The sequence below is a fragment of the Papaver somniferum genome, chromosome 11 (genome assembly GCF_003573695.1).
Source record: "Papaver somniferum cultivar HN1 chromosome 11, ASM357369v1, whole genome shotgun sequence".
NCBI lineage: Eukaryota > Viridiplantae > Streptophyta > Magnoliopsida > Ranunculales > Papaveraceae > Papaver > Papaver somniferum.
Window position 1 is genome coordinate 117192943 of NC_039368.1, and position 17965 is coordinate 117210907.

A 17965-nucleotide genomic window follows, 5' to 3' on the forward strand; every position below is an offset into this window, starting at 1 on the left:
ATTAAAAGATTCTCAATTTATTTTCGATCCAGGATTTTCCTTTAGCTATTAAGGAATATCTTTGAACAATAAAAGATAAGCTTTACTGCACATGTTCAAAATATGTCGACATCTTTACTTTGTAAGTCCTCTTTCATACTTACACTCTTGGAATCGATTTTCCACACTTCCAAACAAGTTTAAAATTGGTTCATCTGACTTCCAAGAACTATGTGATTGATCAAGAACTCTCAATCACCGAACATGGGTTTCACGATTCTACCAAAATAAGTTCCGGTTCTACCTCCATGTGGTTACTGGAATTAGTCACGCTAGTTACCAAAACTTGGTTGACTAGGTACTAGGGTCGGTTCCCACATATATATAGTATCTAACTTGTATTTGTTGCACATGTCCATAGGATCGGTTCCCAATATCTAAAAATGTGTTGCACATGTTCATAGGATCGGTTCCCTCTTGTGATCGGTTCCACCTCTTACTAGGATCGGCTCCCCTTTGCCTAGAGTTGGTCATACCAATTACAACAAATCAATCATATCATCTCAAGTGATTACTTAAGATCGGTTTCACTAATAAAATTCATACCAATACGAAAGTCAGGCCTTGTGAATAGTTTTACCAAGAACATAAGCAAGTCATGAGCGGTTATACTAATCATACATATTGGTAGTTCAATAGATTTGCAATGAATAACAATACCAATAAGCCTAGCGATTTCCCTTTCGATTCACAAAACAAGTTCATGAATTTACTTCCTTTAAACGAATGTAAAACATTGTTTCCTAGGATGAAATCTTCACCTCATACCCATACATAATCACTATAGCATTGAAACGATTATGTCGATGTCTTATGTACGAAGTTCAAAAGATAAGTGTTATACTTTGTATTATATTCCTCAATACTACGTCTAACTAGAGTATAATCATTCATAGATTCACAGTTTTGTTTTCAATATGCACGACTTGAAATATACGTTAGGGAATGAAACCGTTCAAGTCAAATATTAGTAACCTCAAGTGGAAGGATGATGTCGTCGTTGTAGCTCCTTACTTCTTCACATTCTTCAAGTATTTACGTAATACTTGTAATGTCTCATATCCTAATACTTTCAAGCTAATCAATACGAAGTTGACTCTAGTATATAATCAAGCGACTCTTTAAATAAGTTTTGGTTCACTAAAATATGGCAACCAAACTTGACATACCAACGCTTGGTGGGTTCAACCGAGCTATGCTCTAACAACTCTGTTTCATGGCTGATTCTCAGCTGAATTCCATGAATTAGTAATAAGTAATCACTGATCGGATATCTGGCCCACCACTGAATAATCCCCGAGAAAATGGTGTGAGTGTACTTAGCAATAATGCACGAACGAGCACTCAAAAATATGGACAAACGAGGAAACCTATGCAAAATAGGAAAGAAAAATAATATTAATAATAAAATAATAAAGAAGCGCCCATGGGGACCTGGCTCATCGGCCGGCCGGTCATGCCGCCGTGACCGGTCCCATGCCTTTTCCTTTTATTTCACCTGTCCAAATTGGGGTATACCCAGATTAATTGGGGTGTACCAATTTTAAACCTATCCAAGGTAGTGTGTTAAGGAGTGTCTAAAAGATGCTAAAAGACCAAATTGTCCTTACTATTTTCAGCCAAAGTCAAACCTTACCGTCTAAAACTAAAACCTAAAACCTATCAAAATAATTTTCAAAATCTCTTTAAAACTCTAAATGATGAAATGAAAAAAAAAATGAAAATGCAAAAAAAAAAAAAAAGATACGGGTTTTGAGATTGGGTATGATTTTGTACCCAATCTCAAACCGAGTATGAATACATACTGAGATTGGGTACAAAATCATACCCAATCTCAAATCCCTTATGATTCAACATTTTTACCAAAAGTCGGCAGGGTATTTTTTGTAGACCTTGCAGACTAATACTAGTCGGCAGGGTAATTTTTTGTCGACCATGCCGACTGGTATTAGTTGTTATCTTCCTAAGTTGAATAGGTGACGACTTTTCATCTATGAAATTAGCATTTACAGGGTCGACACGGCGTTCATCCTTATACCTTGTCGACTATAGTTTATTCGCCAGGTTATGAAATTAATACCTTGCCGACTAATCATGCATTTGTAATACCTTTCTCTGTATGTCAAAAATCGTATAGTCGACATGGTATTTTCTTGTCGACCTTGCCGACTATAAGTTAGCCGGCAAGGTAAGAAATCAATAAGATGCCGATTAGTGAAGCATTTACAACAGTCTCCCGTGTGTCTAAAATAATTTAGCCGACACTATTTTTTAGAAACAAGCGTGCCGGCCAACATTAATCGGCAAGGTCTTCATTCATCAACCTTGCCGACTTTTCGTACTTTCAGAACTGAAAGTGTTGATTTCTTCTCTAATTTTGAGTATGATTTCATACAACAACTTTGCAATCCCCTTTTAAGAAGTGTTTGGGTAGTGTGCTTTCATTTCCGTTGCAAAAGATATTCTCAAAAACAAAAAAAATTCATCAAAAATCTTCTCACATAAGTTCAATCAAAAACTTAAATTCATAAGTTTTAATCTACTCAATTAATTAACTAAACTAATTAGATATTTTTAGTGTTAATTAAACAAGGATATATTAACCATTTAGAAAATACATGGTTAAAGAATGTCCTATTTTACTTCAAAATAACCTAGATTTTGTCTCATTAGGTATACCCCAATTAATCTAGGTATATCTAAATTTGGTTATTTTACCTTATTTTTTATTATATTTTTCTAATCTCATGAAAACTCCTTCATTTGAGCAAACTCCCTCGTTTGAGCAAAACTCTCAGTTTCTCCATATTTCTTTCACACGAAGAAAAGTAATTAAAAATAGGAAAAGGTGTCACAGGACCGGGCCTACTAGCCGTGGCCGGTCCCATACCTTATGATCCCTCATTTTCTTATTATTATTTCCTCCATCTCATGAAACTCCTTCGTTTGAGCAAAAACTCTAGTTTTTCATATTTTCTCAAATATTACTCAGTCCATCAAAAAGCCAAAAAGTCAAATGGTCACATGACCGATTAGGCTACTCACTGCAAATATTAAAATATTATTATTTTAATATTCTCAAAATATTGGTCGCACGAACAAAGTTCTACTTGCTCATTCGAGTCGAGAGTTTCAGTCAAGATCAAACTCTTCTGAAAATCCATAATATTGCTCAAACGTGCACCAGAAAATACCAAAATTTTCAGGACTGAGACACAGAAACTATGGTGACACGGACATGCCACCTTGACCGACCAAGGTCGGCCCTTAGGCTTGCAAGGAGCCGGTCCCGCACTTTGTCACAATTTTGACCTAATTAATCTTCTACAGTTCATAATTGGGTTCAAACTATTTCCCACCAACTTGGAACTTGTTCAATCGACCACCAGCTGGTCCCACGACCACCAAGGGCCGGTTTCATACCCCTTGGTCGATACCTCATCTCTCCATAATTAGGTTTTATTGCCTAATGCTCAGACGAAGAATATTTTTTAATAAATTATTAAACCAGCATTTAATTATAATATTCGTTCACTTGAGCACTATTTTTTTAATGCTCATAATTAGGTCTACAAAGGACTTTGGTGCATGCTCACTTGAGCACCTGTGCGTTACATGGTCGGCCATCATCCCATGTAGCCGGTCCCATGTACTCAGTGATTGATTTTTAGTAAATCATCAATTGGTCAACAATCGATCAAAATTAGGGTTTTGAACTGAGCGCTCTGCAAATCATAGTTCTGAGCAAGTTCAAGCACTAATAGTTTATCTTGATCCAACAATCAACATATTGATTAATTATATAATATTCGTTCCAGCTTCCAATATTTTAAATTAATATTTTATTTGGTCATGCTACCAATAATTGTTCAAGTGAGAAATATTTGTTCAGACGAGCAATATTTGCTCAGACTATCAATATTGGTTCAACTATCAATATTCAGTAATCCATCAAATGAGAAATATTTGCTCAGACCGACAGTAATATTATAATATTTAATAATTCGTCAATCGAGCAATATTCGCTCAAGCGAGCAACATTCACTCAGAGGAACAATATTTGCTCATGATATGAACTATACATATGTCCCAGCAGACATGTTCAATCCATGAATCGTAGAGCATTTGTCAATCACGCTCGATTCAACAATACTTAGATTCATTGTCTAATCAAGTCAACAACTGACTAATTAAATACATGTCTGCCTTGCAGACTCCACAATCATGAGATATCAATCATGTCACATGGGGGATATTTATTTAGGGTTTTGGGCTTGCGGCCTATGGCATGTGTGTTCATCCATGATGAGAAATGTGAGTAAGTCGTGCAAGCAGTTGAGGGAGTTAGCTAAGTAGTGGGTGGAAAGTTAACCAAATCTCCACACGACCTGGAACTGGTTTAACCACGATTTCCCACTTTCGCACTCTTTCACTCGAGCAACCGTGATGAGGTATCGAACTCGCAAATAATATTTTTCTACTTCTCTTTAAACTAACTAGTAGTATACGGATAAGCAGGATCGTCCCAAGGGAGAGTTGAGCTAAAGTTGTCAATTCATTTCCGAATGAATAATGCAAGACAATGAAACAAATACAAATATGAGGATGAGAATGATCAAAGACTCTTCTTAAGCCACAAAATATGAATCTTATTGATATAGCTATATTTCTGCAAAGTACCTTGTTACTAACAACCCTAGAATAATTAGTACGCTCAACTATTCCGTTATTATCTCCTAAGTTCACCGGATACGGAAGCGCTCCACTACCGGATTCTACTTGCCAAGTTTCCTAGAAGTACGCTCTCTAGGTGTGACTTAAACAAATGCTCTAAGTTTTGTGAGATAAGGTTTCTCCTAGTGATAAAATCAAAAGCATGAATTACCTACTAGTGTCATTCAATACATACGGGTACTTAACAAAATCCCATCATCAATACCTATATATCGCTGCTTGTATTCGGAACATCTAGACAATTACGGGTCCAAGAAGTCTCAAATTAGCAATAGAATCATCAAACAACCATTCAATTTGCAACTTAAACAATTGAGAAACAACTCATAAGCAATATTGGCACAGTAGAGAATGAACAATAAAAAGATAATTACAAAACAGACAGTTTAAATATCAATTTGAATTCAAGTTCGGACGTCGAAATCGTCCCTAATCAAATGTGTTTAGCTACTGGAGTTCATAATGAAAGAGATAAATATATGGAACTGAAACGCGCAAACCAAAACAGAAACAGCAGCAAATGGTGGTGGAATGGTATTGTGGACTGGATGACACGGTGGCGGCGTATGGACTGGAACTGTGGAGATGGTACTGTTGTACTGCCGTTGGTGCGAGTTGGAGTTGCTGCGAACAGGTGGAGTGCTGGTGATGGAAGCTGCTGTTGTGAATGGAAGATGAACTGAACTCCAGCTGCGATTGGCGGTGGTATGCAGGTGGATTGAGAATGCAGGTGGAGATGTGCAGGCTATGGATGTATGCAATGGATGCGAAAGATGATGCAGGTGGTAAAGATGCTGATGATATGCTGTGGGTGATGAGGGAGATGTGGTGATGCAATGGAGGTGGTGGTTCAGCGAGCAAAAGCTCGCTGAAACTAGGGTTGCGGCAGCTGAAGGGGGTATGTGATGATCTCTCTTTGCAGTCGTTTGCGCCTCTCTTTATAACTTCCAATCCCTGCAATATCGTGACCTAAACAGACCCAAAAGTTCATTGTTCAATACAAACTCTGCCAGCTTCAAATCTCGGCCATTCAATACTCTAAACCACCTGCAGCCGCACCCTGTTGGCTTGTAAATTAGGTCCTAGCTACTGTCTATAAGCTCTCGTATACTGCTAAACCATGGCAACAACACCAGCTTTTTTGCCTGCCAAAACTTGACCAAGACCTTACTAACTCGAGCCATGCTACTGGCAAATCCCTGTAATACTCGATAAGACCCTGTAAGCTTCTAAATCACCTCCCAGCTGCCAAACACAGCAGCAACAGTATATAGCCTGCCATTGGATCATGTATCCACTTCTAAATTAAGTCCTGGCCATTGTCGACTAACCCTTGTACACACTAACGAACAATTCTTCCAACAGAACTTGTCTACCAGACTCATGGACAACTTGGTGAGCCTAAACTGGCCGCGACTGAACTTGAAGTTGTGAAAACTACTCGTTCAATCCTTTTTACAAGCACTCTGTGCGCGAGAAACTGGTGATCCAAAGAAATGACTTTGTTGTTAATGTATATATCTCAATGTATCTCCTTCCCTGTATTGCAATCAATTTCACATTCAAAACCCATTCATACTGATCCATTACAGATCCTAAAACATACATCAATTGCACCAATTCATTGAGGTAAACCACAGCAGAAAATCAACTCAGTTTCATTGTCTTCTTGGTTCAAAACTCACACAAACTCGCTCCATCTTGCTGCCAGGTTGCAAATTCTCAAACCCATCTTCTAATTCTCACTAAACTTCTGAAATCAATCAAACACCCTTAAAACATTCTCACGAAATGGACAGTAAGAGCATCAGTTCCACTAATTTTCTGGTAAAGAAATACAGCCAGAACAACCCCCAAACTTGAGTCATTTCTGCTTCTTCTTGCCGGCTTCAGATGAGACTCTCGACCCTTGGCAGCTGAGCAATGAACCATGGCTGTCTTCAGCAATAACCAAGTGGTTTCCTTGAGTAAAATAACACTGGTGCTACTGTGCCGGTGATGCAAGCTTCCTGTGTAATATATAGCCTGTGTGTCCTTGTTGTGCTTCGATTCCCGCGGCATTCAACGTCTCTAAGTAATGAATTGAGCAACTTTTTCTCTTTTTTCATGTACCATGACTCCAAAACAACTACAAAATGGAAACAAAGCGTAATATACAAAAAATACAAGAGAAATAGCATAAGAAATTGACATTCAAAAGATGTATTTTAGGTACTTATCAAACGGTCACACTTACTGGAGATCAATGTGTCTACATTCTGGCAATATAATTAAGTAAGGCCGCACATGGGCTGGTACATTCCGGGTTTCTTATGAACCCGGAACCTGTATCTGGAGTTGACCGGGACCTCATTTTGAGGACCCGTATCTGGAATTGTACCCGTACCTATAAGATCGGCCCGGTTCTAGTCCGGTACCGGGTTTTTACCTGTTATAAAAATGTTGTCGTAATAATATATAGAAAAAAATATACAGATCCAAATACACCAAAAATGAAAATTTTGATAATCCATACAATCAAACAATCCATACAAATATTTTCCTACTGACAATGATACAACCAGATCAACATATTTCTTATTCTTCTGATCACCAGGACCTAATAACCAAGATTGATATGCAACTTTATCAAATCATTTAGATTTCTACTCCAATCATCATCAGCCGTTGAATATGCCTTGTGTATTTCTAATGACATCCCCATAGATCTCTTCCATCATCTTTAGTAATTACTTCATAGCAAAACATCTCAGAACCCTAAAAATCAACATAATGAAATCATCAAAACCCTAAAACATCAATTAGCTATCATTATTCATTAACAGATGATTGGATATCATGCAAATAAATAAAAATCATACACAATACTCGTTTTTGAAAAACCCCAAATTATAAAACTTAGGGTTTCGTTTTACTGAGAACCCCTAAAAACTGAAACAAAATTGAACCAAAATAGAAGTAAAGACAAACAAATCGAAGTAAAGAGAAATAGAAGAAAAGGAATAAATAAAAATTAACCATTACCTTATTCTAGATGGTGATGAAGAAAAAGTAATAAAAAGTATTTCTTTCGCTCATTGCCTTTGAAGAAGAAAAGTAGAAACAAAAGTAAAGAACATGACAGTTAAACGACTAAGATGGTGGTAATTTTGGTGGCGGAGGTTGTAATGGTGAGAGGTGGGGGCGGCAGCTCTCTGTGGAGAGGTGAAGAAGAAAAAGAAATGTAGAAGAGAAACGAGTGAAAGGGGCTAGGTCATTAGGATTATATATGTTAAGTGGACGGTTAAGATTAATTTTAATTTCATAATATATGGTCAGAATATTACTAGGTACAATCGGTCTGGGGTGGCCGGGAATTAGGTAAAAACCGGTACCTGTCCCAGTCTACACCGGTTCTCCTGTTTTATTCCCGTTCCCTGTACCGGATACACCAATTCCGGTCCGGTTCTGATTCAAAATTTGCGGTTCTGGTCCGGTACACCGGTTCTGGTTCGGTTCTTGTGCAGCTTTATAAATAAGTCTCTGAACTCATGATTGAGAACAAGACAGATAACGTTCATCTAAACCAAGAATTCTCAGTAACTCTCAACAGATCAGAATTCACTTAATCATTTAGAACTTATTTTCATTTGAACTCAACAACACGTTCACAATCTTTGATCACCATTTATCTCACACACTTCTCAGCTTCCCTCCTACAAATCGGCCCTCTTGACTCTGGAACGACAATTTCTTGGTTTAGGTCGGAGTCTTACAGATTGATCTCTCGAACTCAAAGTACTCCCGTGTCGTGCATCTGTTTGAGGTTAAGCAGCTTGCTCGGTCGAGGAATCCCCGTCCGCATGGTCGTCTCTTCACTTCCTAAAAACCAGCAAATTGTTTTGTCCATCAACAATAATGTACCAGTGAAATCTAAATTAGGTCTTTTGATTTAATTTTTTGAGTAATATACGAGGTAATAAAATCAACTGAGTATTACTTAAATCAATCAAACGATAATCTTAAAAATTAACACCGCTTAAAAAGCATGCAATGTTGGATGTTAACATTATAGGTACTAAAGGAATTTCCATACCCCGAACATTATTTAGTAATTTACAAATGTAACGTGGTGTAGTTGTATAAATTTGGTTTTAAAGATTTAACAATTTTGTGAGATCAATAAATCTAGAAAGACAATTGTAAAAGTGAAAAATAGTAATTAACATTTTAACTTTAATAATAAAAATGATGTAAAATGAATTCCTTCGAAAAACTAAAACTTCTTACATTGGGTTCAACAATCCATAAAATGTGGGACTACTAATGAAAAATCACCACGTACTAACATATGAGACAAGCTAAAACTAGGAAAGAAAAATCCTAAATTTGTAACAAGATAAGAAATACAAAACTTATACAAATAGAATAATGTCTAACTCAGGTGGATAACCTGGACCCTTTTTTATAGAAAAACCCAAACTCAAATTTGGTGTAGAAAGACAAACATTATTACTAGGGAAACATTGATCAATATCTTTAACATTGATTCTATAAGGGATAATAATTAATGTCACCATGATGTTGAAAAAATGTATTTCCATAAACCTTTCAAATGTATAGAGGTACAATCTTCTTGTACTTAGTCTTGTAGTGTATGTAAGAATTTTTTTCCTTATTTAAGTAAGTTTTGATAAGGTTTCCTGGTTCATATGGCCTGAAGTGACAACGAAGGTCGACATAATTATATAATTTACATTGAAAACGTCCAAAAACTTGCCTTTTGGGAATTTAAATTTCGATCTGCATCCATTCGGTTCGTGTTCTAAACTGTGACTTACTTTTCTTCGATTGTATAAGAAATCATATACCTGTTGGATATTTATAGCGTCATACAAGTAAGTTAAAATCAATGACCATATATAAAGAACGTATATCCTTGAAAATGTCAATAATATGAGCTACAATAGGCCAATCCCTAACCGTGAAAGTTACGATCTTATGATGTTGTCCTCCGAATAGGCCAATCCCTAATACGTGTGATTTTCGAGTAATTAACGAAAAGATAAAGGATTTTATTTACAAGAATCGTGAAAGTATGAAAAAAAATTATGCATGGCAGAAGACATGAAAAGCCATTTGAATAAACCATCATTTGTGTTAAACGCGGTCTTCCATTTGTCTCTAGGTATAAACTTGATGATCTCCGCCTTTAAAATCAATCTTGAAAAAAAGTTTATTTACCAGAGACCAAATCAAGCTTATGATCTAATATTAGAATTTCAAAACTAGAACAAATATTCATCTTATTGAGAATCAATACGTATGTCATATGCCAAAGTTTTTTCGATACAAAAAGAACTGATATGATATAAGACCTTAGGACAACAATTAATCCATCTGATCCCAAAGTATCCTTATGATCTAATATTGGAATTTCAAAACTAGAACAAATATTCATCTTATTGACAATCAGTACGTATACCATATGCCAAAGTTTTTCTCGATACAAAAACAACTAATATAACAGATTGGCAGTTATATAAGACTTTAGGACAACAATTAATCCATCCGACCCTAAAGTGTCCTTATGACTCATAAACTAGTGCAAAAAATTAAGCAATTTTCACCATGCATTGATCGATTTAGTCTCGAATTGTTCTTATAGGTGTTAGAGAATATATCATATGATAAAACATTTGCATAACATGGGATGAACTTGTTTTAGAAGATTTAAAGGAGAGTCAGGATTACAAGAATTACAACTAAATTAAATAACATACTTGATTTTCGTGCCATTACCGTGAAATTCAGCAAAATCATCTTGATCATATCCACTAATTGTAGAATATACTTAGGATTTGCTTGATAAGGATCATGGCTGCCATCTTTTGGAGAGCTTATTTCCCTCAAGTTCACTAAGTATTGCAAGCGTCCATCATAAATTAAGAAAAATGTATTTCTAGTGTTCCTACAATTTTAATTGTTTAGGCCATTTAAGGAAATTCAAAAACTTAGCATAACAATTAGTGGTATGGAAATTTGTTGTTTCGAAACTGATATAAACAGTAAAACATCAGCAATTTTAACAGATTTAAGTCTCATAATATGAGTACTAAAAAAATATACAATCTTGAAAAATTGATGAAGCTTTGTACTAGTGTTGTCGAGTTTCTATTGAGCTATGCCATGCCCATTCATAAGAATAAGAGTACATGTGACAAAAACAATTGAGAAAAGTAACCGAGAATGCCAGATTTCCAGCAGCACTGAAACTCTTTTAAGCTTCTCTTCTTCATCTAAAAAGTAAACTTTATGGAAGAGACCTTCCAAATTCCATGTCACCCATGTATTAAGAATAGATCATGGAAGGCAAAGTATAATAGTGCAGGGTCCCAAAAAGTTTCAAAGTACCAAGTCTATTGACATTGCGCATCAAGAGATTTGACGCTCCATATTAAATCATAGGATTAATGATTAGTAATAGAGCGCAAGTTACCAGACGCTCTAAAATCATCAGATTGAACGTCAAAAGACTATTTTTTGTCTTAGATTGGACTCAAAGTTAACTTTCACATAACCTTGGAAGTTGGCTTAAAATAACCATACTTGGAACCATTAGACTTGATCTTCCAAAAGTCTTCTATATCTTCATAGCTTGGATTTCACCACTATATGATAGGTACTTATGAAGTTAACGTTGTGTACAGTATTTGAAATACAGATCATAATCGAATTTACTTTTCCCCGGACATCTCTTATTAACGCAAGCGATGTCTTAGTAAGCCCTATTGAAATCTAACAATTCTTCTTCATCCACATTTTCTAAGGGCGCTGGTTGGGTATGGGAAGCTTGAATTTGTTGTTTATTTATCAGAAGAATTACATGATCATATTAACTAATGCAATATTTTTCTTGAAAAAAATGAAAACTGTGTAAATATTCATTAGAAACAACACTCATATATATACATGAAAGTCAAGGCGCACCCTCCAAATAACATATATCACATCCTTGCCGTTAGATGGTGGAATACAATCTATTCCAAGTATGGAAAATTGTGGAACAGTAAATCTTGGCTCCAAAGTTGGGTCATCCACAATTTTTCCAAAACATGTTCCAAAGTTTTATAAAACAAACTTTGAAATCCAAACTAAAATGCTAATCATGATTATGTCGAGTGCCGTTCAGAAATTACGCTCTATCCTGTAGTTAATTTTGTTTCTAAACCTAATTGTTCCTTTCATACCATTGATTTGGCGGGCCAAGATTGAACCCTATTTGAAATTGTGCTCATTGCTCAACGAAAATCTAATTGGCGTTTTGAAATCCACTTTACCTTCGATTATCAGACTTGATCCTCCATGACTTATTCCAAATGCTTACATATCATGAAATTTAAAAGATAAAATTCTTTCGTAAGACTTATTCTTTCATAAGCTTCAAAAATGCCTAGATCTAGGACCAAATAAAATCGTCTAAACCCGCAAAGAAACCGTAACTAGGAGTTTTTTTCTTCTAAACTATAAGAAACATGCCAATATTTAAAAATACCTAGCAAAAATAGTCCCAGTAATCCTGTAATGTCGCGATGTTTGAATTTGTGGGTGATTGCTATGACTAGTTTTCTCGAACCCGGTCAGTGATAATAATACACTTGATCTCAGTCCAAGGCTACTTCTTATCAACACGCTGAACAATCGAGTCACCAGCTAAACAAAAACGTCGTGTTTTATTGACCAAACTAAGAAGAGAGATAGAGACGCGTGCGAAATTTGACCTTATCGATATAATCACAATCCATTTCTTTATTTATTTCTGGAGATCATTAATTAATTATAATACCATAATAACGAAATAAATAATTAAAATAAACAGTTATTATTCAGTGGAGATTGCTGACGCGGCAAATAGGGTGACATCAACCACTCTAGAGTCTAGAAGAAATAAGAAGAAGCGGATTATTACAGGTTCCGAATCTTTAACCGGTTACCACTTTTTCATGTCGCTCCAAATATTTTGAAATTGACACGTTCTCTCTCTTACCGGCTCACCCGGTTAGATATTCGTAAAATTTAGTGGGCCCTACACTGGATTTTAGAGATGAAATTTAATTTGGGGTTCATTTGAATCTCATTTGGAGAGGGAGAAAGTCATTTGCTTTTTTGACTAGAGAGAAAAGAAGAAAAACGAAACAAGTAGGAAAGAAAGAAGGAGCCTTTGCCCCCCTTCCTTCACTTTCGTCTGCTTTTCCTTTCCACTCGTGTTAGTTAAAAAGGAGGGAGCTCTGGATTTTAGATTCTTGAGTTCCTCCTTCTTAAATTCTCTCATTCTTCTTCTCCTCTCTTCAGCTCACTGTCTCTGAATTCTTTACTCTAATAATAACTTAAAAAGATTTTCTGATAAGGTATGTTTCTTCTTTTGATCTTATTCTTCTGTCTTCTTCTTCTTAATTGAGTGTGGGTTTTAGATAACGGTTTGATTTTGACGATTTTCTTGATTGGGTTTTGTGTTTAAGGTTGTGGGTTCTGTGTATATTTGAATTTTAGTGTTCCTCAACAAAAAAAAAAAAAGACGTTAATTTTAATTTTCTGAGGATTATTTATGGATTTGTATTGAGTGTAGAATTGATTATTTGGATTTTGAATTTAAGGTTATTTGATTGAGTGTGAGTTTAGGTTTTTATTGAAAAAGATTGAAAATTTCTGTTAAGAAATTGACTTGATATTCAGGTAATTTAGTTTTTTTTTTTTTGATGTTGAATTCGTGGAGCTTTTTAAGGTTTAATTGTTTGGAGATTGAGTGCAAGTTAGGATTTAATTTGCTGTAAAGGTTGAAATCATATTGTCAAAATTTGACTGTAATTAGACTAATTATTTCTTTCTTAATTTGAATTTAATGACGGCAAACTTTTCTAGAAACCAACCTTAAGTAGACCAATTCTTGCTTGAAGATCTTTCTTATGTTTTTGTAATAGTGAATTTAGAATCTTTAGATCACCGAAAGTTCCGTCTTTTGTTCTTGTTTCGTGATAATTGAGGTGCTGAATTTTGTTTCCACTAATATTTTGCAGAAAGCGATTGATTGATTGATTGTGTGAAGAAGAGGAAATTAAAGGGTCATCTTCCATGTGCAGTGGTTCGAAAAGAAAAACAACACCAACTGAGTCCTCCTTCATGGAAGGTAATCAAAAGGAGGGATTTTCCCCAAATTGTTCCGCCTTGCTTGAATTGGCTGCTTCAGATGATGTAATTGGCTTCAAAAATTCTGTTGAAGTAGAGGGTTGTGATGTTAATGAAGCAAGTCTTTGGTACGGAAGAGTTATTGGTTCCAGAAAGATGGGTCTTGAGGAAAGGACTCCTCTTATGATTGCAGCCATGTTTGGCAGCACCGATGTTTTGAAGTTTATCTTGTCGATTGGTACTGTTGATGTTAACCAGGCATGTGGTTCGGATGGGACGACTGCACTTCATTGCGCAGCTGCTGGTGGGTCGAAGACTTCTCCTGAGATTGTTAAGTTTTTGCTTGATAACTCTGCTGACCGTAATTCAGTCGATGCCAAAGGAAACAAACCTGGTGACTTGATTGCTCCGGGTCTAAGGCCGTCTTGTGTTATGAGGAAGAAAGCACTTGAGATGATGCTGAAAGGGAGTAACGGCGATAATTTCATTGAAGAATGGATTCCTTCTGATGACGTTGTTGATCAACCGGAAGAGTTCCAGCAGTTGATGGGTCACAAAGAGGGGAGTGACAAGAAAGAGTATCCAGTTGATCTAACTTTGCCTGATATAAAGAACGGGATTTACGGAACAGATGAGTTCAGGATGTATACTTTCAAGGTGAAGCCTTGTTCAAGGGCGTACTCTCATGATTGGACTGAGTGCCCGTTTGTTCATCCAGGAGAGAACGCACGACGTCGTGACCCACGGAAATTCCATTACAGCTGTGTACCTTGCCCGGAATTCCGGAAGGGTACTTGCAGACAAGGTGATGGTTGCGAGTATGCACATGGAGTTTTCGAGTGTTGGTTGCACCCAGCTCAGTATCGAACTAGGCTCTGTAAGGACGAGACAGGATGCACCCGAAGGGTCTGCTTCTTTGCTCACAAACCTGAGGAGCTTCGCCCTCTTTATGCGTCAACAGGGTCTGCTGTACCATCTCCTAGATCGTCTGGCATTAACCTTTCTCCGTTGGACATGTCGAGTATGAGCCCACTGGCACTTGGGTCTCCTTCGGCTATGATGCACTCCAACTCAACGCCTCCCATGTCACCTTTAGCAGCCAGCTCTTCTCCCATGGGAGGTGGGCTGTGGCAGAATCAGTCCAATCTAATTCCACCCACCTTGCAGCTTCCTGGTAGTAGGTTGAAGACCGCGATGAGTGCCCGAGATATGGAATTAGACATTGATATGCTTGGTTTAAGTCCTTACCATCACCAACAACAACAGCAGCAACAGCAACAGATGATGGATGAGATGTCGAATCTCTCGTCTCAGGCAAACTGGAATAATACCATGGCTACTGCTGCAGCTATGGCTGCCTCATCTGGTGGTAGGCTTGGTGGTGTGAAACCCACCAACCTAGAAGATGTGTTTGGGTCTCTAGATCATTCTTTACTGTCTCAGTTACAAGGTTTATCTATTAAAAACGGGTCATCATCTCAGGTTAATTCTCCTACTGGAATTCAGATACGTCAGAACATGAACCACCAGCAGCAGCAGCTTCGTTCTAGTTACTCAGGCAACCTATCATCGTCTCCTGTAAGGTCGCCATCTTTCGGCCTCGAGTCATCTGCAGTTGCAGCCATGAGTTCAAGGTCTGCTGCCTTTGCAAAGCAAAGGAGTCAGAGCTTCATTGACCGCAGCGCAATGAATCGTCATCCTGGGCTCATGGGTTCATCTGCCATGTCAACCAGTACATTTTCAGATTGGGGATCCCCTACTGGGAAATTGGACTGGGGTGTTCAAGGAGAAGAACTGAACAAACTCAGAAAGTCTGCGTCCTTCGGATTCAGGACCAACAATACTTCAATGGGCTCTCCCCCAGAGACCATGGCCTCTCTAGCTCGCCCTGGAGATGAGCCCGATGTGTCATGGGTGCAATCCCTAGTGAAGGATGCTCCACAACAGTCCGGATCACCCAACAGGCGGTTCAGTTTGGAGGAACAGCAAATTCAGATGCAGAAGCAGTATCATCTTAACAGTGGAGGTATGGATATGCTCTCACCATATATGGAGCAATTGTACATGGAGCAGGAGCAGATGGTGGCTTAACAACGCCGCCACCCAACAACAACAATAATAACATGCGCGCCGCAGCCGTCTTGCTATCCTCTGCTCGTCTAGCCTAACAATTTCCTTGCCATTTTTTAAATTTTTATTAATATTTTTTAAATTACTTTGTTGTTTCCAGAAGAAAAAGAAAAAAGGAAGAGAAAAACTGAGCAGGAAGAAAATTTCCTGCTCATATATAAATATTTTTCATATATATTCAATTAGGTCCAGTAATTAGAAGAAGAAGAAGTTGGGAGGGTCTTTTTACTAATAAGACCCCCAAGCAAAGCTACTATCTGTAATGAGTTGAGATGGGGGACCTGAGTGACAACTTGGTTCACCATTATATAAACTGAAAAGAAAGATTGTATACAAATTTCAAATTTGAAAATCTAATGACTAATAATTATAGTAAATTGTTCATAATATGCATTCTCTTTTGTGTTCTGTCCATTCATTATGTCTCCATTTTTGGCTGCATTGTTTATGCCTCTCCATAATTACCTAAAACAAGCAGCCAAGGGAAAAAAACTACCTGGGTTGCTTTTCAATGGCCTTGGCCCTTTGGAATTGTACTACTCTTTCAAGTTCATTTTTTCTCCTTTAATTTTGATAACAGGTGGCAGTATTACTTCCAGATGACTTTCTAGCCTGATCTTAAAGGCAACATTTTTGAAAATCCACCCTCTACTTCAGTAGAATGGGAGAAGTCAAACCCTTTGCCTCCAAGGCTCCCAACTCAGAAGGTTAGCAGGAAGCTACTGGTTCCTACCTCCAAAAGACCTTTTCTTTTTTGGGTTCACTACTTGGAATTTCGCTTCTCAAGAATCTTGTGTTCTGTATATCTGACTTCTAGAAGCAAAAGAAAAAATTATAGGGAGAATTTATAAAGTACCTCCGTTTTATTGATCTCGTTTTTTTGTTATCCCTGTTTTTAAAAAATTTTCTAAAATGCCCCAACTGTTTAGTTTTCCATCCTACTTTTTTCAACACTAGTTTACTTTCTTTAAAATTTACTTCTTTACCCTTTACTTGTTAGTACGTTTACCTTGTACATCATTTTTTCAATTTGTCGAGCTCGGTTTAGCATCGTGTCATCATTTTCAGGTTCGTTTCGTCATTCCCTAAAAGGGTTCATCATTCCCAAGTGTCTCGGGGTTTTTGGTTGGTGGAGAATCAATCTTCTACAATATTTTCCAGGTTAGTCGAGCCCGGTTCAGGGTCGTTACACCACTTTCAGGTTCGTCGAGCCTAGTTCAGGATCGTTACACCCTCTTTCAGGATTGTCGAATCATTATCCTCTCTACCAAGGAGATGTAGTTTAGGGATAAATATGACTTTTAATATGAAAGATAACTGCCACCTAGCACTTAACTGGATAGAATATGCCTTTTAAATAAAACGGGGTACTTTAGAAAATTTGTAAAAACTAGGTTACTTTTGAAGTGTACATTTCAAAATAGGGGTACTTTATAAAATATCCCAAAATTAGAAGGTGTAAAAAACTCATTTCCAATTTTCACCTTAATTCCAAAAGATTTCCTCGCGTTTCTGTTTCTAGCTGCTAAACTGGCTATCAGAGAATTCACCCATAGAGAGAGGATGGGAGGGGTCCAACCCCTCACCTCCAAGGCTCCGACTACTCAACTTTGGAGATGGCTTCCCAACTTCTAAACCACTTTTACATTGCTAGAGTGGATAGGCATATCTACCCATTTCTTTTTGTTTTTTTCTTTCCAATTTCCTCCTACTCATCATTTTTTTTCTTTCTATTCTCTCCAAACTTATTCTTCTTTCCTTCCTGACCTGTTTTGTGCCTTTTGGATTGATAGATAGATTATATTCCATAATGGAATTAGTATATAGGGATCCATGCTTTATAAAATGGGTAGGCAGTGGGCTTTACTTTTTTGACCTTTTGTATTTGGAATGTTATGCT

General features: G+C 37.0%; 1 protein-coding gene across 1 annotated transcript; it reads left to right on the forward strand.

The window, feature by feature from the left end:
• Positions 1-12923: 12923 nt before the first annotated feature.
• LOC113322629 (zinc finger CCCH domain-containing protein 66-like) lies at positions 12924-16454 on the forward strand. Its single transcript, XM_026570758.1, has 2 exons — positions 12924-13160; positions 13827-16454. Exon 2 carries the CDS (start codon positions 13882-13884, stop codon positions 16024-16026), a length of 2145 nt encoding a protein of 714 aa, XP_026426543.1. The 5' UTR covers positions 12924-13160; positions 13827-13881; the 3' UTR covers positions 16027-16454.
• Positions 16455-17965: the final 1511 nt, after the last annotated feature.